At 50.9% G+C, this 22,379-nt stretch overlaps 1 protein-coding gene across 1 annotated transcript in view; it reads right to left on the bottom strand.

Annotated features, from left to right (window-relative positions):
- Smarca4 (SWI/SNF related, matrix associated, actin dependent regulator of chromatin, subfamily a, member 4) overlaps positions 1-22,379 on the bottom strand; it is an 85,931-nt gene that overhangs the window by 18,171 nt on the left and 45,381 nt on the right. Inside the window, 17 exon segments of the mRNA XM_047530230.1 lie at positions 779-1,032; positions 5,607-5,647; positions 5,650-5,715; positions 5,718-5,823; positions 6,718-6,795; positions 7,055-7,153; positions 7,418-7,645; positions 9,493-9,557; positions 9,560-9,655; positions 12,669-12,835; positions 14,091-14,137; positions 15,105-15,191; positions 16,055-16,162; positions 16,731-16,844; positions 17,885-18,127; positions 19,937-20,047; positions 21,078-21,144. Coding sequence (XP_047386186.1) covers positions 779-1,032; positions 5,607-5,647; positions 5,650-5,715; positions 5,718-5,823; positions 6,718-6,795; positions 7,055-7,153; positions 7,418-7,645; positions 9,493-9,557; positions 9,560-9,655; positions 12,669-12,835; positions 14,091-14,137; positions 15,105-15,191; positions 16,055-16,162; positions 16,731-16,844; positions 17,885-18,127; positions 19,937-20,047; positions 21,078-21,144 — 1,977 coding nt within the window.

Below are 22,379 nucleotides of genomic sequence, written 5' to 3'. Positions count from 1 at the left end.
TGATACTTTCCCTGAGAAAGAGTAAACCGATGCTCTGCATCTTGACTCACTGTTTACTGTTACCACAACCCTCCCATTATGGGGGCAGTCTTGGCTAGCATGTATCAGAAAGAGGAATGAGATGGCAAGCAGCAGAAGGCAGGGGGAGAGGGAGCCCCAAGGCAGGGACAGACCTTTGCCTAGCTGTGAGTGGAGGAAAGCGTGCGTCTTCTTGGACAGCCACCAAGAAGCGTTACTTTCTTCTTTAAATGGTCCACATAAAGCACAAATGGAGGTTGTGTGCTACTAATGGGTCCTGGCCATAGATGAAATTATGTGCTACTTCCTGAGTCGGTGAGGAACAGGGACCCCAATGTGGGGAGTGGACCTGGCAGACAGCACTGCTCAACAGTGGACTGACCCTCAAGGGCACAGGGAGACTGGGAGGGCCATGGGGGTGAGAGGTGTGGAGCAGGAAAGCTAGCTGCCACACGCAGGCCACAGGGCCTCTCTGACAGTCCACCCAGCCACGTGATCAGCACCCATCCTCAATATCACCAGTAGGTACAGGTCCACCTACTGCTGCCAGGCGGGCCCCTAGACCTTCTCTTCCTCGCATGTCACCTCCTCCCTGCCACACGCTATCTTCCCTCTCGTGGTGATAAGGCGGTGTGCTTCCCTGTTCCTGTGACGGCAGGGCAGAGGCAGAAACCCAGTATCTGAGAACGTGACACGCTACCCATGTGCGAGGCCAGAGCCCGCAGCCAGCCTGCCCCCGCCCGCGCCATTCTCCACTTACCTGTCCTTGTACTTGATGACCGCGTCCACGATTTTCTTCATCTTCTTGGTGAGGTTGGGTGGGTTTGGGGAGAGCTTCTCAGCAGGTGGCCGCCCTCGCTTTTTCTGCTTCTTGCTCTCATCATCCTTGTCCCGGCTGCGGGTGCTGGTGGTCGGTGTGGAGGAGCCGGCGTCGCTGTCCCGCTTGCGTTTCCGTGACGATTTCTTCTGCCGGACCTCCTCTTCGATCTCCTCCAGCGTGCCCTCCTCGATGGCCTTCAGGGTCAATAGTGGTAAAATAGGACAGCCAGCACCCAGTTGACAAGAGGAGGCCGCGATGCACACGTGGGGCCCCAGCGGGGGCAGGGAGGAGGCCCCACACCATCATCCTCCCAGTGTGACTGGCTTGGGTGCAACACACAGTCAGGTTCCTGGCTGGTTTCCAGGCAGCGTTCCAAGGCCAGTGCAGCCCCAGCCCCCTCTAGAGCCAGGCCTTAGCATCTGATGGCTCTGTCTGTTGCAAGTGAAAGGGTCCTATCCCACCTCATCGAGACCAGGAGGGACATAATTCTGAGATCCTCCCACCTGGAGGTGTTATCATTAACAACCCTGCCAAATACATTCCCACCAATTTTTTCAAGCCGTGATAAATTACACATAAAAATGCTCGTTTTAACCATTTTTAAGCACAGAGCACAACCATCACCACCATCTCCTCCAGAACCCTCCTCCTGTTCCCACACGTGCTCCACCGAGAACACCTGAGCTATCCACAGGCCACAGTGCTTATCGTGTCATGGCTATTTTCCCCGTCATTCCCCACAGAATAATAACTTTTCTACGTCTGCTGTCTATTGGTGGACAGTGTGCCTTAGGATTAACCTTTGCCTGTTCTTGGCATTTAGGTTGCTTGGTTTTTCATTTTTTGGGATGGAACCCAGGGTTCAGGCATATTAGGCAAGTGTTCTACCACTGAGCTACACCCCCAGACCAAGTTGTTCAGTTGTTTCTTTCTTTTTCTTATTTTGCTATTCTAAGTGAAGCCATGATTGACAGTTGACTCATTAACACAGATTCCTTGTGGTGAAACTGCTGAGGTAAAGGACATGAGCCTGAACAATAAACCTTAGAAGAATCCCTGGCTACTAATTTTCAGTGATAATAATTAACTGGTGTGTTTTATCCCAAGTGATGGGAAGCCAGGTTTCCAGGGAATCTTGGAATCAGAAAGGTTGGTAGGCCTGGGCACTGAACCAGGAGGGCCCTTGCCCTTGTGGATGGGAGACAGAAATCCATGACTTCCACAGCCATGGTGTCAAGAATGGTGAGGTCAGGAAAAACGGGGAGTGGGGCACTGAGGGTGGCCGAGAGAGCTTCCTGGAGGAGGTAGTAGTTCAGCCAGAGCTGAAGGAGAATGGGAAGGAGGAGGGAAAGGTGCAGCAGGCAGGAAGGACTGAGGCCATAGGTCCTGCTGCGCCTCAGAGAAGAGGAGAGGACTTTAAGTGTGTGTTCCCAACCCACACCTGAGGCCTCAGAATGTGACCTTGGAAATGGAGTCTGTACAGATGTAATCAGTTCAGGATCAAAATGAGTATCACACCTTGCACCAGGGTGGGTCCTAAATCCAATGCAAGTGTCCTCATTAGAGACAGAAAGCAACAAGCAGGGTGACACAAAGAAGGTCATGCCAGTTGGAGGCAGAGACTGTACAGTTGGCACAAAGCCAAGCACTGCTGGAGCCACCAGAAGGTGGAAGAGCCAAGGAAAGATCCTCCCCTGTGGCTTTCATGGCCTGTCAACACACTGGTTTCAGACTTGGCTCCAGAACAGCAGGAAAATGTATTTCTGATGTATTGAGCTGCCACAGGTGGGGCACTTTATCATGGAGGCCATGGGAAACAATGAAGGAAGGGGGTCGGCTAAGCTGGGTAACAGCCAGAGCATCCCAATAGCTCTTGGTACATAAGCCAGAGAAGCTGCATAAAAGTGGTACCAAGGTCACAGGCCCACCAGCAGCATAACAGAGGGCCTCTTCTCACGCCATAAGTAAAACTGAATGCCAAATGAATCAAGGTAAAACTACGATGAAAAAGACAAAGGGGTACATCTTTGTGACCCTGAATTTGACAATGGTTTCTTAGCTATGACACCAGAGCAGAAAACAAAAAATAGATGAATGGTAATTACAACAAAGACTCTTATGCTTCAAAGGACACCTTGAGCCGGGCATGATGGCACATGCCTGTAATCCCAGTGACTCAGGAGGCTGAGGCAGGAGGATCCCACAATTGAGACCAGCCTCAGCAACTATATGAGGCCCTGTTTTCAAAATAAAAAATAGAAAAGGCTGGGGATGTGGCTCAGTGACAAAGTGTCCCTGGGTTTAATCCCCAGTACCAAAAGGAAAAAAAGGAAGAAAAAGGACAACCATGAAGAAGGTGAAAAGAGAAAATATACAATGGGAGAAAAGTGTTTACAAAGCAAATCTCTGATAAAGAACTATTACAATTTAATTTAAAAAAAAGCAGCACATTTTTAAAGTGTGAAAAGGGCTTGGTGGCAAAAACAAAAGGCAAAGGATGCAGACAGACAATTTTCTAGAGAAGATATTAGAATGGCTAACAAGCACATGGAAAGATACTCCACACTCTGAGCCATCAGGGAAACACAGATCACACCCACAATAGGACATCACTTCACATCTACAAGGATATCCAGAGTCAAAAGAAAAAAGAGAGCTGGGGTGTAGCTCAGTGGCAGGATGCTAAGCTCTGGGCTTGATCCCCAGCACTGCAAAGAAAATCAAAGGCAGACAAGGTGAGATAACAGCTGGCATGGTGGCACATACTTATAATCCCAGTTACTTAGGAAGCTAAGGCAGGAGGACCCTAAGTTCAAGGCAGTCTGGACAACTTAGTAGAGACCCTGTGTCAAAAAATAGAAAGGGCCAGAGACGTAGCTCACTAGTAAGGACCCCCTGATTTCCATCCTCAGTACTACTCCTCACCCCAAAATAGATGAGAGTAACAAGTATTGTTGAGGATGCAGAGAAACCAGAACCGACACACTATTAGTGGGAATGTAAAATGGTGCAGCCACTTTAGAAAGCAGGCCGTTCTTCTAAAGGTCAAACACAGAATGACCATTTGTTTCAGAAATCCCACTCCCAGGTGTATACGAACACACACTGAAGGCGTGGGTGTTCACACAAAACTTGTACAGAAATGTTCACATTAGCATTCTTAGGAACAGCCTCCAAATGAGTTACCTAAGGTCCATCACCCTTAAGTGGAAAGCCAAAACGTGTCACATCCATACAATAAGAATGTTATCCAGCCTTAAAAGAATGAAGCACAGGCTACAACATGCAGCATCCTCAGCCAAAAAGGCCCAACTCCAGCAGACCACATACTGTATGATTCCACTGACATGAAATGTCCAGGACAGTCAGAACCACAGAGAGACAGAGATGAGTGATTGCCCAGGCCTGGGGGAACAAAGGGATTAAGGGGAGATAGCAAACTGGAGCGAGCCTTCTTTCTGGAGTGAGGAAATGTTCTAATGCTGATTGTGATAATGGCTGTGGAACTCTGGGAATATATAGAAATTACTGAATCAGACATATTGAGATGGCAATTTGTATGGTACGTAAATTACATCTCACAACACAAAACATCAACAGGTGGTCTAATTTTAAATTTAAAAGATACAAGGGCTTGGGTTGTGGCTCAACGGCAGAGCACTCGCCTAGCATGTGTGAGGCCCTGGGTTCGATCCTCAGCACCACATAAAAATAGACAAATAAAATATAGGTATTGTGTCCATCTACAACTAAAAACAAAAAATTAGAAAAGAGTAAAGAAATAAAGAAGAAATTTATAAAAAACAAAAACAAAAAAAACAAAAAACAAAAAAACACACACACAAAGGGCTGCCACATAGGTCTGTGTTTGGACTATACCCCTTTTCTTGGGGATTCCCTTCTTGGCCCTAGAGCACTCTGGGAAGCAAACAGTACACTGTAAGTTTTGCCCAGCTTGCTGGGGTGTTCTCCACAGCCCCCAGAGTGCAGAGCACAGTGGGCAGCTCACAAGTCTGATGTTCTGAGCTCCCGGAAGGAGCTGTGGCTGGCCACACTGTAGGGCCTCATGGCTCACCGCTGGGTGTGGTGCTCAGCATGGCCCAGCCCAGATGCAATTCCAGGGCTAGCTGGGCACTAAGTCATCACTTCTACCCATCAGAGCCCCTGAAGTGGGAAGGATCTGATCTGTCTCCCTAAGTATTGACTGACGCCAGTCACCTGGCACAGTGTGCCCCAGACTGGGGGAGGCCACCTCAGCAGAACCCAAAACCCTGACTCAGCCATTTGTAGCTGCTGCTGCAGGGACAGGTGCCATCTGCTGAAATGAGGGACTCATGTCATCTCCACAAGCAGCAATGGCCTCAGGCAGTGCCAGACAGCTCAGCAGAGCAGACCTCGGGCTTATGATCTTCTCCTTCCTCAGAGCCAGGGAAGAGGCAAGCTCTGTGTGGTGACGTGCCTGACGTGGAGCTGCCTGTTGCTGCCCCGAGTTGGCACCCCGACCCCCTCCAGGGCGCCTGCCGACTGATTTATCACTGTGCTTTCTCTAGCACAGATGCTTGGAACATACCACCTTGGCATCATTCTTTAACCTCACGAAGACGTAAACCCTCACACTCAGAGGCCCTTTGCCATTAATGAAGCCAACAACCCTGGAAGGTGTCTCCTGGGTTTTGGACTCAGGATGCATCCTGGTGGCTTGCGCCTCCGCTCTACAAGCCCTGCCCAGAGCCAGCCTGGGAAAGGCATGGCCCTCTCCAGCATGTACCTTGAGCCACTGCTTCTCTGTCAGGGAATCGCTGTAGTCACCTCCTTGCGTTGGCGGGAGCCGCGGCCAAACATCTTCTCCTCCTCCTCCTCACAGGTCAGCCGCTCACCTCGGCGTCATCCTTTATGATCCAGGATGGGAGCTCATCCTCCTCCATCAGGCGTGGCTTCCGCTTAGGGTTGCGGGCCTCCTCGCGCCGGCGGTCCAGGTCCATGCGCTACAGTGTGCAGGCAGAAGGAGGAGGGAAGGGAGAGAAGCAAAACGGGGGAGGGGGGAGGAAGAGCAGAGGAAGGGAGAGGGAAGGGGAGAGGGAAAGAGGGGGACAAAGGGAGTTATCAGCAAAGGGGAGAGCTCCGGTTGGGCACATCAAGGCTACAGAGGCCACGGGGAACATCACTGGCACTTGGTTACAGGACAGCTCTGGACTGCAGGGCAGACTGCTCTGACTATACAACCGACCCTGCTAAAGGGGTCTGGAGAAGATGGGAGTGAGGGGACACAGATGGGAGGGAAAGGGGCAACAGGGGTGGCAGCTCACCACAGCCTGGGTGGGAGACAGGGCCTGCTGCCGCCAGACGACCCTCTACTCCAATTCCACCCCTCACCCTGGTGCTGCGGACTGCATGGAGGCCCTGGAGTCCCGAGGCCTGGATGGTCTGGCTCCTTCTGAAAGGGAGCAGAGCCCTCAATCGCTGTCGCAAGCAGACTCAGGATAGGCATTTAGCATGACAGGCAGGTCTTGAGGGTCACAGAGAATGGAGGCCAGTGTGCGCCTGGCTTGGGAGATCAAGGATGAACAAGGATGGGTCAGCTGGAGTCATGTGCAGGCTACATGGAGAGATGTCCCCAGCTCCATTTGTTGCTGGGGAAACCACCACTGTCACTGAGTTTACTAGGGGGTGAACCCAAGGACACTCTACCACTGTATTACATTCCAGCCCTTTTAATATTTTAATGTGAGACAGGCTGGCCTGGAACTTGTGACCCTCTGCCTCAGTGTCCCACATAGCTAGCTTACAGGCATGGACCACATCACTGAAGCTTTCTGCACAGTTTTTGGTGTTGGCAGGGTGGGCACACAGGCCCCCTAGTGGCAGCATGCGGTGCTCACCATGAACAGGTCGAACTCCTCTTCGTGCCGGGCAATCATTTGGTTGACAGTCTCATCATCGGGCACCTCATCTTCTTCCTACAAGATTGCAAATCTTTAGTCTGGCTGTGGAGGGGCTGGGCTGGGCGGCGGCCAGGCTCGGAGGCGAGCGGCGGCGATCCGTGGGAAATGAGCTGGTGGTCCCAGTCCGGCTGCGGTGGATGGGGACCCACACGGCAGCGAGAGGCACACACACGCACACGCACACGCACGCTTGGTGGGATCAGGGCCCTTGCTGGCCGTCCCAGCTGAGAAGCCGAGGACTGGATGGGCGTGGAGACTGAACTACCCCTCTCACCTTTAGAGGTGGCTCCTCCAAGTCGGGGTTGACGCCCGCTGGCGGAGGGGCAGTGTGGGCGAAGCTGGCACTGCCGCTGCCCGTGCTGCAGTGTCTGCTCTGTGGATAAATAGAGGACTTCAGTCTCCAGGGCTGTCAATCCGGCGTCTGTCACCAGCAGTTTAGAAAAAAAAAACCACTTCAAAGGGAAAGCAAGTACTCATCCTCTTTCCGCTCAGCCCACACTCCCTTTACTCCAAAGGGATGCAAAAAAAATAAGAGTGCAAAAAAAGGTACAAAAACAAAAATGAAAGCCGCTCATGCGTCCACCACTCACGCTGGGGAGGGAGGGAGGGTCAGGGTCGGGGCTGGTGCTGTGCTCACCTCGTCCTGCTCCTCGTGCTCCAAGATGGCCTGCAGGAATGCGCGCCGCTCGTGGCTGGATGACTTCTGGTCAAACATGCCTGCCTGGATCACCTTCTGGTCGACGTTGAGCTTATACTTGGCCGCAGCCAGGATCTTCTCCTCCACGCTGTTGACCGTGCAGAGGCGGAGCACGCGCACCTCGTTCTGCTGTCCAATGCGGTGGGCTCGGTCCTGCGCTTGCAGGTCCTGGGGAAGAGGTACAAGTCAGGTCCAGACTAGAGGGCGGAGTCCCTGAGGAGGAAGGTGCAGAGGCAGAGGCTCCTTGTTCTCGTGTGCACCCCAGACCTCAAGTCTACCCTTCATCAGTAGCGTCCATCATGAGCCAGAGCTTAGGAACATGACCCAGCCTGCATCACCTAAGCCCAGTTGTGATTTTCTACCTTACTGGGCCCTGACAAATACTCAAGAAGACAGCACCATTTCAGAGGACAACCCCCGAGGGGTTACGTCCCAGCAGCCCTTGTCACAGACCCAGAGGTCCTCAGCATGGCCATATAACAACTGAGGCACTACTTAAGAGGGTTGGGGCTAACTCCCGGCAGCACTGTGGTAGGGTCTGGTTTGATTGTTAAGTCCACAATTCCCCACTGTGCAACCTAGGCCTGGGCAATAACCTTTCTGAGCCCAACCTCTGAATTCACATGGCCCCAACGGCTCTGTACAGAACACATGAGGGAAGCGGTGTCAGGAGTGTGGCCCAGCAACTGGGACATCAGCTCCTGAAAGTGGTAGCCATGGCTACAAATATTTCTATCATTACTCCTAGTTTAGAACAAGGAGGCTCCCTGAAGCCCTGTCTCTGGGCCCAGTGTATTGGCACCTCAGTACCACGCGCCTCAAATTGAGAAGCATGGTAAGGAAGGAGGCACAGTAAGGAGATGACCCTAACAACCTTGGTAATGGGGTTTTAACTGCAGTCAGCTTGCTGACCTACACTCTGACCATCGTTCAGGAAACTGGCCACATCATCAGAATCTGGGCGGGAACTATATGCCAGATTATCAGAGGAAAGGACTCAGGTGGACCCCATAGCATTCACCCAACAAATGGACTAAAGTACTGATCATGCTTGGGCCACCAGGCTGTGGAAGAGTGCACACCTGGACCCCACCAATGGGAGTATAAATAGTTGGGCAGAAGCAACCAGAATATGAAGGGGACTCTCCAAAGGCATGGGGATCCTACTTTTCAGGGCTGACCTAGGTGGAGGGACTTTACATAAGTGCCCTAAGAGGGAAAGAGAGAGGCTTGTGGTTATGCTGGTAAGTGGAACAAAGCTGGAATTAAGATGTTTTGGGGTCACATATACTGGGACATCTAGGAGCTGATGCAATAGTGGAGTAGATGTGTCCTCTGGAGAGAGGTGATGGACACTAGCTGTTGAACACAAGAGGCCCATGCTCAAATGGGAGTCACTGTGCTAAAATCAGCACAACCACGTATGCAAGCAGACAGGTGCCAGTAGGCACTCAGCAAAGAGTGGGATTGGTGGGGAAGGGAAAGGGCCTGTACACTGCATCAGTATCTGCACTGAAAATCGAAAGAAAGAGCATATTACTTTTCTAATGAGGCAGAGGACGTTTTACTCATTTAAAACTGGCAGTCCTATAAAATAGCATGCCCAGGCATTGGACTGGTGTGGAGGCCCACAAGGAGTACGGGACAAAGAAACTGAGAGTTTACCCTGGACTCATCCACAGGGGCCAACTGTGCACACACAGAACATGTCCGCAAGGCTGTGCCCCATAACCTGACAGCTGCCACCAACAGGACTTGCAGCACCTTCCATCTTGTTCTTAATTAATTTAAGTAATTTAAAGGGGGTGGGGCATACTGCTTCCCTAAGCAGAGGGCAAGGCTGTGTCTACTTTTAGAAACAGAAGGTAAATCTTCCATTCTGATCTCTGGTGACTTAGTTGTGGCTCCTGGGACACACAGATGTCAAGAGGTTGGTGGGCACTAAGACAGGGCAACATCTCTGGGCTTCTGGAGCTCCTCCTGACCCTCTCTCACCAGGGCACCGGAGTTTTTACCTGGTGGGGATTCCAGTCGCTGTCGAAAATGATCACAGTGTCAGCCGACTGGAGGTTCAGTCCCAGCCCCCAGCCCGGGTGCTGAGTAGGAAAATGAAGTATTCGGAGCCGGGCTCGTTGAAGGTTTTCAGCAGCATACCCCGGTCCTCTGCCTTTGTGGTTCCTGACAGGCACAGGAGACAGGGGGTCAGCAAGGTGGCTTGGGGACAGAGGTGAGGAGGAGACACAGAGGAACTCCAAAGAGCAGAAACCATGACCCAGAGGCCACAAGAGCCAAAGCTATCTTCTCTCCACAGGAGTGGGCGCTACAATTAGTCAGTGACTTGAATGTACGGAACGTCACTACCCTATGCCACCTCTCCCATCCTAGGAGATAAAAACGGGCTCCACTGGTCCCCTAATCTGGCTGCATCTCCACATACTGTGAGCTGCGGGGAGGAGTACATGCAGTGGGGCCAGAGCTCAGGTCCCCCCCTGGTCAGTGCTGTCTATACTACCAGACCCTGGCACCTCTCAAAGTGCCTGCTCTGCTCTATAGGGTGGCAAAAGGCACAGTAGCTAATGCTGTCATGACTACTCCCCCTAAAAATATACAAGGGTCCTCAATGTGGTTGGATGGTGGCTATGGGAATGAGCCAACAGCCAGACGACTGGCATGTGTCCTCGAACCCACTGCAACACGCTCTGCTGGCTCACAGGGAATCCCATAGGCGAGATCAGACATGCTTTACTCTTGTGTGTCCGATGCTGAGGATGGAACCCAGGGCCTCGCACATGTGAGGCAAGAGCTCTACGACTGTGCTACATCCCAATCCCCTAAGGGAAGCCTCATAAGGGAGACTTGTTTCCCCTCTGGCTGTATTTCCTGCAACCCTAAGCAGAGAGCCAGCAGGGACTCTCAAGTAATAGCCCAGGACATTGATCTTTGGTATCATAAGCCTCCAGAGGATGTCTTAAGCTACCCAGGTTATTGCCCTTGGTAAAATGAGAATCATTTTGATGATAAAATGAAAATTACACACTTCCTACCAACTGGCCCATGTGTCACCAGACCCAGCACAAGAGCCTGGTACCCACTGTAGCCAAAGCATCTGTCACATACCACCCTTCCTTGGGCTCCAGATGCAACCACAGCCATCCCAGAACAGAGAGGAGAATGAGGCCATGGGCCCAATGACCCCCAGATGCCAGCTTGTGCCTCACATTCACCAACCTCATGGTAAAAGATTCAGTGTCATGAGAGGTCATTGAGTTCCCAGTCTTCCTCTGCATTTGCAATAGACTTTCTGCCTCTGTGGCTGGGACTATAGGAGGTAATACAGATGCAACTGTGGCCAAGTTAACAGAAATACTTGTCCTCTGTGGGAACAGGGATCAGCACTTAGGAGGCCTGGGCTTGGCCCTCAAGGAGATGGAAAGAGGGTTGGAACACAGAGTAAGAAGAGACCTGGCCACATGGACTTTGCCAGGGTTTTGGTTTTCAGTCTGAAAGCAGTGGGAATTCACAGGAGATGACAGGGCAGCAAGGGAGATAAGTCAGATTTGCATTTTGTGAAGGTGGCCCTAGACAGATTTCTATAAAAGGGGTGAAGGCCATGTTCTGGGTAAGGGTCCAGAGAGGGACAGAAGGATTGGCACAGCAAGCACAGGCCTGTAGTCCGTGAAAAAACATTTCTAAAAGATGCTCAATGAGAATGGGTTTGGGGCAGAGGGAGGTGCACAAAGGTTTGGGTGTTCTGTCATACAACACACCCTGCATATGAGCCTAGTATGAGACCTTGTGCAAGGGAAAAAAGACAGCTATTTAACCTTGCTGGGTTTTTTTTGGGGGGGCTGAAGGGTTACCAGAGATTGAAGCCAGGGGCATTTAACCAGTGAGCCACATCCACAGACCTTTTTAATGTTTTATTACAGACAGGGTCTTACTGAGTTGCTAAGTGCCTTGCTAAGCTGCTGAGGCTGGCACTGAACTCACAATCCTTCAGCCTCAGTCTCTGAAGCCACTGAATTACAGGTGTGCACCACTGTGCCAGCAATCTTGCTGGTTTCTAAGCCCATTTTAAAAATTTTTTCCTGGTACTGGGGATTGAACCCAGGGTACTTAACCACTGACTTATATTCCCAGCGCCCCTTTGTAAAAATATTTTATTTAGAGACAGGGTCTCACTGAGTTGCTTAGTGCCTTGCTAAACTGCTGAGGTTGGCTTTGAATTGGCAATTCTCCTGCCTTAGCATCCTGAGCTGCTGGGATTATAGGCATGTGCCACTGCACCTGGGTCTCTAAGACCATTTTTGTAGTAAGCCGCGTTCACTACTCAGGCAAAATAGGGTGGGGAATTTGCTCAAGGCCTTCCAGACCAGTCACAAATGCTGGACATCTGTGCTCTAGGCTGTGCAGGTTGCTTTCCCAGTTCGTTCTCCTTGTTGTGCTTCCTGGAGGTGAGGTGAAGGAGAAATATTCACAATGACATGTCTAACAGGGACCACTGGGCACAGGGTCAAGACCTGGAGCTTCCTGGAGGAATTTCCTGCTCTTGCCCTGCAGCATCTGCTTCCCTCCCTCAGTAGTCCTGATTTTGGTACAGTTAAGCCTGATTCCAACTCCAGGACTGACCAGTGACAGGGCCACAGCCACCCAGCTGCTGTGAAGTTTAGAGAAAATCACGTGGCTCCAAGTAGCTAAAGGACAGCCAGTCCTAGACTTCCGCGGGGAAAGCTGGGCTGCCTCTCTGTTGAAGACACAGAGCAGGTAGGGAGAAGCCTGCAGGGAAGCCTGAGGATGAAGCCAAGATAGAGGACAGTGGAGCCATGAGCTGGAGAAAAGCCCCTGCAACATTACTGTTATACCTGGATCCAACTGAGCCTAAAGCAAGCTAACACTTGAGGTTTCAGTTATGCTTTTTATCTTAAGCATTTACCAGCATAAGGATTTCTGTTGCTTCCTGCCAGGCACCCCTTCCCCCACTGAACCCAGTGCTATAGTAAAAAGATCACCAGTGTTCAAAGTCTCAGCTTGTGATCCTGCCATGACACCTCCAGGGCCCGGCCTCCCATTTCCAAGCTGTGGAGCTCAGTGTGCTGCTAGGCCCACTGTGGCACTGGAGGGAGGACCCCCAGGCACAAAGCTGGGGTAACCTTGGACACAAAGCCCCTTAACAAGCCTCCCTTCTACTCACCATCGAGCCTGAGGTATTTAAAGCCACGATATGCAAAATAATCTTCCATGATCGTCATGAGGGAGGTCATTTGGCAGAACAGCAGCACTTTATGGTTGGTTGCACGGAGTTTGGGAAGAATTCTATCAAGAAGCTCAAATTTACCAGAAGCTCTGTACAGATCCAGTCTAAGGTATGGCAGGAGGAAGGGAAGAACATTCAGAACGTTAAAAATGCCACCTCTGGGCGTTTTTAAAGAGCAGGCATGTGTCATATCCCCACACTGGCTCAAGTACACAGAGGTCTTCCCAAGTAGACCTCCTATCACAGTTTCAGCAAAGCTGCTTCAACCCAACTAAATAAACTCAGGTTACCCTTGGGCAAGGGGATATCAGAAGGGTGACCACATCTAACCTGATTCCTCTGAGAATGAAAGGAATTGTGATTTGTAATAAGGCAGGGACAGGAAGTGGGGTCTATGGCTGTTCCCAGAAAACCAGGCCTTATCTCCCTTCCTGTTAAAGAAACTTTAGGAACAAATGCTCACATTGGAGAGTGCCCACACCCTGCCAGACTTGAACTGGGGCCACTGAAGCTTCTCTTGTTTCTTCCAGTCAACAGCCCCTAGATTTACAGATGTGGAAACTAAAGCTGGGGGGCAGGAACTGTGTGATCCAGCATGTGTGGACTTCATTATGCAATGTGATGAAAAAAATACACAACAAAACAACTTTCTGTCCTTTCCTTAAGTGTTGCTATTCCTGGGAGTGCTTTATTATCCAAGGGTCATAAAAGGGACTTGTAGCAAGGCTCCTTACAAAAAGTGAAACTTTAGAGATCATCCAAGTTCAATATCAGAGACTTCAAGAAGTGTGGCCTAGCCATGCAGTGGCACTTGCCTGTTCTCCCAGCCACTCAGGAGGCTCAGGTAGGAGGATCACGAGTTCAAAGTCAGCCTCAACAATTTAGTGAGGCCTGAAGCAACTTGGCAAGACCCCATCTCGAAATAAAATATAAAAAAGGGCCTGGGATGTGGCTCAATGTTTAGGTGCCCCTGGGTTCAATTCCAGAAGTGTGGCCTGTGCTTTAAAAAGGATGCTGCAGGAAACACATCCACATGGGACAGAAATATTTCTGTAATAGTGGATTATGTATAGACTCAAGAGACATTAAGAAAGCTATCCAGGGTCACAGAGCATGAAGGTGACAGAGTAGGGTCTGGAAGTCAGCCTGCCTCAGGAATTCTGCCTTTGGGGCAAATGGTGGTCAACTCTCAGAGTATACAAGATTGCTATCCTTTTCTTTAGGTTCCTCTACGTTTTCTAAATGTTCAGCCTTGGAAAGTGGACAAAAGTAACAACAGCAATAAAGAAAAATGAAAGAGAAAGCAAACACCTCCACATGGACAACCAGCCCACCCTACACAGTTGGGAAGCTTCTCACCCCTGGACGATGCCACCGGTGAACCCCAAGTGCTCAGAAAAGGACTCCTGCAATGGAATAAGAGATGGTTCAGTGCTGGGCAGGGATGGGCCATCTGGTCCTACCTCATGGTCTAGGCCTCTGCTGTAAAAGGATGGAGCCCTCATATCAAGCACTCAGCAATGGCCCATGTCAGCACCAAGGCCAAGACAGGGATGCCGAACACTGCCTTATCACACCAAGTACCAACCCTCATGTAGGTCTCATGAAAGTGAAGTAGTAATATATGACATTCTTGGTCACCCACATGAGTGCAAGAGGGTGGTGTATACCCAAGACTACCCTGGAACAGAACCCTAGGGGCTCTTTGGTGAGCACTGGGGATCTGCAATGACCCTGAACTTTAAGCCAGGAAATAAGGGCACCTGTATACATTTTAGGAACAAGAATCTAGACTCTCAAAAAGACTACAAACCCAAAAGGGTTCATGTCCACACCCTTAACTGAATGGGGAAACTGCTCTTGTGTTCCCCACATGGGAAAAGCCAAGATGCCAAAGAGCAGATATGGCATAACTCCTGGGGCTCATCCCCACAGAGAAGTCTCACAGAGTTTATCCTGAGGAGTCTCAGGATGCTCTGTGGGAGGGATTTCAGAACTTTTATTTCTCTCAGATAAATGTTTGGGTTCCTAAAAATAACCATATGTGAGCACATGCTGTATTGCTTAGCATATGCAAGGTCCCAGCTACCTTCAACAGCACCAAGAAAAAGTGCATAACATATATACATAAAGAAATAATTTGCAAAAAGAAAACCAATAGACAGACATACATGCATTATCTACTCAAAATACTAAAAACTTCAAAAAAGTCACCAGAGACAAGCAAAGTAGCTTGATATAGGAGCTCAGCACAGACCAGTGTCTCTAGGCCCATCCAGAATAAGAATGGGGGCCTTCGGAGGGAACTGCTGCCAACAAGCTCTGGGTACAGCTGGGCCTGCCGTCCCTGGGGCTGGGTGCATAGGGACTCACTTCAATGTGTTGGAACATGTACGGGTGGTTGCAGATCTTCCTCAGCTGCATGATGGTGTTCATCAGAGTCTTGGTGCCACCTTTGCCCTAGGGAGGTAGATCAAAAGGTCAAAACCACGTCTTATCTCTGGGGTAGGGTGGAGCTGATATGCAGAATAGAAGGATTCTGAGAAGCTGGGGGTTGTGGCTTGTGGCAAAGCAACTAGGAGTGCAGAGACAGCTTGTGTGAAGACTCAGAGGCCATGAGTAGCACTAGGGGATGCAAAGACCACCTGGCACACTGTAGGGTTTAAGGGCGGGAAGACGCCAAGAGGATCGAACTGAATGAACGCAAATGCTCTGTGATGCCAGCTCTGTTCTGGGCACTGCAGGGAGCCACTAGAAGGGTCCCTCAGGCTAGAGTAGAGGGAAGGTTCAAAGTGGTGGAGTGGGTGCTCTGGACTGGGAAGAAAACCAAGATACACACTGCTACAAGGGCCTGACAAACATGGAGGGGAAGCAACTGGGAGTTAGGATCTTGGCTGAGATACTGGGTAGAGGATCAAGGGACATAGTAGGAGGGGCCTGGGAACCTCAGATGGTCCTAGAAAGAGAGTGCACCCCTGACCCCACTCCTTACCATTGTATGCTTTCCCCAAAATAACTTTGTAACAAGGGGTGGAACAGCTCACTAGAACATTCAAATCCTACTGGGGTTAGTATGGGTCCCACACTGCCAAGGAAGGATCCAGAGTCTCTAAAGTGTCCCCCAAGATAGACCACTGGTACTTATATGCATGACTACTAAATGCCCTTGGGACCACAGCCAAGTGGGGCCTTGGCAGGAACAATCATGGCTAAGGAGGCGGGAATCACAATGGTTAGCGCATACGCCAGCCCTGAAAACCAGGTTGCCTCTGCCCCACCCTCCCGGAACATCCAGATGGAGAATGGGGAACCCCAGAGCCAACCTTCTTGTCCTTCTCGGAGCCATCTGTCAGTAGCACCCCCTTAGCTTGCATGTGCCGATAGAGAACACGCTGCAGAGCAGACATGTCGCACTTGATGACATATTCCACCTGTAGGCAAATGGTGAGCTCAGTGGAGCTGCAGCAGCCCCAGTGCCTGACCCTCTTCTGGACCCAACTCTGTCTCCAAGCCCTACTGGAAGCACCCAGAACCTCAGGACATGAGCTCTAATTAAGGGACAAGAGAGTGATGGTGAGGAGCCCCCCAGACTGGGAGACAAGGGAGATTTGAGTAAAGACGAAGATTCTGGGCAAGAAAGGGCAATGTGGCTACATTCTGGAGGGTTCTCCAATCAGCCAGGAAATAAAGGGCAAGGTTCACTGGGGTGTGGGGGATGGGAGAGTGTGTGTGGTCAGGGAGAGAGACCAAGAACCCAGAGTCATCCCAAACTGGAGGGCCACAGCCTTCGGCTATGGACAGAGGGAAGACTTGTGTAGGCATCAATCCATAATGACAGGAAGTGGAAATAAGGCTCTTACTAGTGGAGGTTAGTTGCCAATCCCAAGTTGGAGGGAACAGGGCCAGGATCTGGACCTTTGGGAGGACCCCAAGCATACCTACCCCTGGGAAAGCCAACGGCACACTGCTGCAATGTGGCTTCTCCTAGGCAGAACTTACCTTCTCAGGCAATTGGGCCTCAACTTCCTTCTTGAGCCGCCGGAGCAAGAAGGGCCGCAGCACTTTGTGAAGACGACGGATGATAAGGATGGTTTCCTCCTCATTCAGGTCCACCTGGAATCCCAACAAACAGAATCCAAATGTTACCTCCAAAGGAGGCGAGGCAGGGACCACACCTGCCTCAGGGGCAAGGAGGGCACCCTCCTTCTTGGTAAAACTGAAGAATCTGCTGCTGCTCACAGAATTCTTGCGATGGAACCAAGTGCACTGGGGGACCATGCTCTGTATGCCTCCCACCAAAAATGCTGCAGCCTGCTGAATGGTTTCCCTGAAAGTATGAACTGTTTCTGCAAGCCTAAAAGCACATCCAAACTAAAGCTAGACAGCACTACAGGAGGCTAACAAAACAGTCTTTAACTACAGAATTCCCAGGGGAATTCTGGGAATGTCACTGAGAGGGTTCTCTCTCAGTAAAATAAATACTGCTTTCCCATGGTGCCTGCTTCTTGGCCAAAAAGTTATATTTTTCAACCAGATGAATCAGGTGCATTCAGAGTGGTATGGCTAGACATTTTTTGAAAAAAAGAAAAAAATAAGAAGAAAATACACAGAAAGCCCAAACTTTTCTTCTATCAATCCCTGGTCAGTCCTTGGTAGAACTGCTCTGTTTGACAAGAAACGCAACTGTAGGCTCTGGTCTTGAGTCTGAAGAGGGGTCCTGGGACTAAGAACAGTGGTTCCTTCATTATGAGGACCTGGAGAAGGTTTTGGTTTCTCCTTCAGAAGGGTCACTGTCCTAGAGAGAATGGGGACTGCGAGGATGAGACCAGTAAAGGCCCTTCTGTTAACAGGACACATCTACAGAAAGATGGCTGGTGGGAATAGTGCTAGGGCCCAGTGCAGGGGTTGCAGCTGGGCCATCTGAGGGCCACATAAATCCAGGGACTTCTCTCCTGATCTGTCTGTCTCTGCTGGGACACTTGTGGTTCCTCCAGCCTCAGGGCCCAGTGGTGGTACGTCTGGGGCACTTGAAGCACACTGATCCTGGGAGCAGTTGAGCCAGGATGATCCATGCAGGTGTGGCTGCTAAGGCAGGGTGGATGACCATGGGCACCATTTCCCACCCTGCCATGTGGCTCGCCAGGCACACCCACCTTCTCCCCGGTCATGGCAAAGGGAGCATTGAACCACTGCTCAAAAGTGCTGCAGCTCTTGAAGATGGTGGGCAGCAGGAAATTGAGCAGTGCCCAGAGCTCAGGGAGCTTGTTCTGCAGCGGTGTTCCTGTCAGCAACAGGCGCCGAGGGGCCACATAGTGCGTGTTGAGGACCTGTGTCAGCTTACAGTGGTGGTTCTTCATGCGATGGCCTTCATCCACGATCATGTACTTCCAGCGGATCTGCAGGTCAGAGCACGGGTGATCAGAGGAGACAGCAGGACTGCCCTGGAAGACCTCGTGCTCCAGAGAGGCAATGGTCACCGCCGACCAGGAAGGCTCCAGGCGAGAGCTCCCTACAACGTGCTTCACACATTGCCTCCCCTCCCCTAGGTAAGAGCTACACAACACAGGCTCTAGCACGTGCAGGCAGGGAGGCAAGCCTCCAACACACTGTTGGGGAAAAAGAGCAAGTTGCAATTTTCTGGTTTTCTAAAAGAATTACATATGCTAGTGTTTAGTACATAGAAAATGCCCAGGTAACACACCTCACTGACCAGCAAGTCCCCCTGGAGCATGGGTTGTGCAACAACGTTGGTGACAGGTCCATTTCAACGAGCAGGCCATACTTCCAAAGGCAGTCAAGGGTACAGGGAGGTCTGAGTGTAAGGTGCTCTGGTGCAAGAGCCCTCCTTTACCCGGTCACTTCCCAGAGACTGTGGGTGACTCTATCTGTTGGACCAGGGCTCGATAGTGTGAAACTACAGACAGGAGCTCTGGGGTGTTTCAAGTAAAGTCTCTGTGGACCACAATGAGTCCAGCTTCCACCAATCTACAATGGGAATCATGCAGGCCTCCTAAGAAGACTGTGAGGCTTGGCTGGGGAGACAGCTCAGTTGGGAGAGTGCTTGCCTTGAATGCACAAGGCCCTGGGTTCAATTCTCAGCACCACCAAAAAAAATAATACTGTGAGACCTGAGGAAGGTGGCATGTGTGAGGGCAGGGTACATGAGAGCAGTACTGATCCAGGAGCATAGCAGCCCTCCTCCCACAGCCCATATCCGGCACTCAGTAGTCACACTAATTCCAGCCACTACATATAATCGGGATTTCCAGGACCTTGTTCCTGGGCTTATGATGGACCTAGCTTTATAAGACATCAGAAGGGGAGACCTATGGGAGAGGCACCACAGTATAGGCTTAGGGGCAAGATTCTGCACACTGGACATCCAAATTCCCAGGGCCTATTTTCTCATCTGTCAGCCTAGGAATACACATAAAGGCCCTACTGCCACCATTACCACCATACACTGAAAAGTGTGGTAAATGGCAAATATCCCCATGTTCCTGGGTCAGAAACTCTCCATTTGGCACACTCTACATAGATGGTCAGCAGTGAGACCTGCTACACCCTATTCAGCTAAAGTTTCCCAGAAAGGAGCTAGAGCAGGCATGGGACTATGGCACACACTCAGTAACTCACCAATGGCCAGGCTGGAGCTGCTTTTAGTCACAACACCCAAGAAGCTCCCAGGCCTCAACAGTCCCCATTAAATGCCCCACCATAAAGGCCCAAGGCTGACAGGCCATGAGTCCCACGGCCTGAATTCTCAGCCATCATTCACTTCTTCGAACCCTTGCTCTGTCCCACAGTCTGTGGTGGGTACATGGCCCCCAGGGAGGGGAAACTGAGGCTACTGAAGATGGGGAGATAAGGCCAGTCTACCCTTAGCCCAACAGGGACACACAGGAAGGTCAGGAGACACTGTGTGAGAAGTGTCTTTGGGCAAAAACCCTGAGAAGAGCTAGTTCATGTGTTCTGTGGACAGCCCCAACCCTTGGACCTGACCTGCAGCTAGCCTTGAGATGGTCAGAAAAGCAAAGCTGTGGTCACCTCCAACAGACACAGGGTGGCTGTCCTCTTATGTGAGTACAGATGAGTCACTGAGAAGTTCCTTCCAAGGGGCTTTGGGGAAGATACACAAGGGTGGTGGCAGCTCCCCAGCAGCCTGGGAGCCCCCGACCTGGTGTGTTTAAGGCAGAACACACTACCTTGGCCAGGATGTGCTTGTCTTTGATGATGTACTCATAGGTTGTCAGCAAGACGTTGAATTTCCCACTGCGGAGCTGGGGGACGAAAGCCCGTCTTGCTGCTGGAGAGCCCTGTGGGGACAGGTTGCACAAACCTCAGCCTCACAGGCAATGCAAGTGAGTGGGGTGCCCAAGCAGCTGCCAGGATGGCACTCCTGACAGAGAAGGAGGAGTCCTGTTCTCCCCAGACGTGGCATGCAAAGATGCTGGGTAAGGCACTAGCTGGTGCTGACCTTGTGTGCAGAGCACCAATTATAGGGAGGGGACAGCAGTGTGAGGCCCTTGGGGAGCTGTGTGTTGCCCATGCCACCATCACCTGCATGGCTGGTGGCTGAGCAACCCCTCTTCATGGGTTCCCAATCTGGAAGCTAGAGCCCCTACTCTGTGTAGTGACAGACACTATGATCATTCCAGCCTCTTCCCTAGTCATCAACCTGCCCCATTCCTCATTTCCAAATCCCTGACCTACAAGGGAAGGGTCTAAGATGGACATCAGGGCTTTGTCCAGGCTCATGTTCTAGACACAATGAGCTTCATGGTCCCCTAAGTTCTTGCCTATAGAGTTACCCATGGCCCCTCAAACCCAGCAGCTGCTGTCTTCTCTAGGTCCTCAAACACAAAGTGCTCCCTGTCAAGCTTCTAACCTGCCATGGGCTAAGAGCCTCACAGCACAGGAGGAAGGGCCTGGGCCTGGGGAGCTGCAGCAAGGGGAGCTGTATATAGGTGTTGAGTACACTGTATACCCTGTCACCCACTGACCCATGATTTACAGTCCTCATATACAAATGCGTTTTTAACCAAAGCTTAGTTGAGAATCATGAAATCCTCCAGCAAATGCAACTGTTGTGTTTTGATGTATACAGGTGAAAACCACATTCCACAATTTGCGTCCATAACTTAATTTTTAACAATATACATTTATGCCCCCAAACAGGCAACCCCAATTCTGCAATATTATGATCCTATACATGCAAAAATAAGAAAATGCCCATAAAAATCCTGTACCATTAGTGTGCATGGACATGCCTGTTTTCTACTCCCCTCCCCCACCCTTGCCCACATCCCCCAGAGTCACAGGAAACCTCCACAGGCTGTCACATACCTTGTACGACACCTTCACCACAGAGGGGGCCCACTTGTCAAATTCGTATGCCCAGTTTGACAGCGTCCTGATGGCACAAGGAAGGAACAGTCACGTTCCATGTTGCTCAGCAATGTCAGGATTGACGTAGTCAAAGCTCTAGAGTTGGCAGGGTAACTGAGTGTGTCACACAGCAGGTGAGAGCAGGAAGGAGGGTCAGGGAACACTCGGAGACCCCTTCCTCTGGGGTCCCAAGGAAGCAGCTGGGCAGAGAAGAAGAATGCACCCCAGGTGGTAGGATCAGAAGCACACCAAGGACTGGTGATGGGGATGGGGTAGCCCCTGCTCAAGTGGAACGAGCCAGGATGAACCTGGATGGGAGACTTGGAGACTAACCCTTTGAGAATATGCCATATACTAGGGATCCAGTGCCAGGAAAACCACAGGCCTCTTAGAGCAGGGTCTCAAGATCGGAACCATGATAGTGATTGTGCTATGGACACCTGGGAAGGTGGGAGACACTGAGGGTTCTTTACACCATCTTTCAATGCAAATGACACTACTGACATTTCCTGACAGTGACAGATGGAATACAGACCATGAGCAGAAGCCTGGTCATGCTAGAGGGAGGGGAAAGGTGGAGCAGCAAGGACAGGGAAGGAGCAAGAAGTTGAGGCTACTCCTCCTGGACAACCTAGGGTGGATGAGGACAGGAGGGAGAGGGAGATACAGGAGGACATGGGGCAGGTGGAACATGGTGGAGGAAGTGGCAAGGGATCATTCCCTGGAGGGAGCACACTCAGGAGAATAAGAAGGCAATGATATGCCAAGATCACAGGAGAAGGGTTCTGGGAGAAAGGCTGAGACATGAGTTTTTGGCAATAGAAGGAAGCCATTCAAACATTTAGACCAGGTGATTTGTAAAGACAAGACTCACAGATGAAGAGCAGAGATGGTCAAACCTCCCTTGGGACCTTCCTCCAAGTACCTCTGCCACTGAGGATGGTGCTGGGTCCACCACAAACTCATACCTCCCAGGTTCCCCAGCAGCCACAGTCAGAAGAGTGGCATAGTCCTCACCAATGAGATGAAGCTCAAATTGCTGGGGTGAAAGTAGGGAACAGGTAGACTGGTAACATTTGATAGTGTTTGGCTATCAGAAGCTACTATTGCCCTTTGCCCTGCCTATCAGCCTAGGAACCCAGATGAGATAGTGCAGGCAGTATAGCCATCTTGCAACCATGAGGCAAGGAACCTGCAGGCAGGAGCCACTGTCTAAGGGTGAGTGAGCAGAACACTATAGGAGCCCGAGCATTCTGGAGC

Source organism: Sciurus carolinensis, chromosome 17, assembly GCF_902686445.1.
Source record: "Sciurus carolinensis chromosome 17, mSciCar1.2, whole genome shotgun sequence".
Classification (NCBI taxonomy): domain Eukaryota; kingdom Metazoa; phylum Chordata; class Mammalia; order Rodentia; family Sciuridae; genus Sciurus; species Sciurus carolinensis.
The sequence above is the reverse complement of the archived record's forward strand: the minus strand, read 5'-3'. Positions and strand labels throughout refer to the sequence as shown.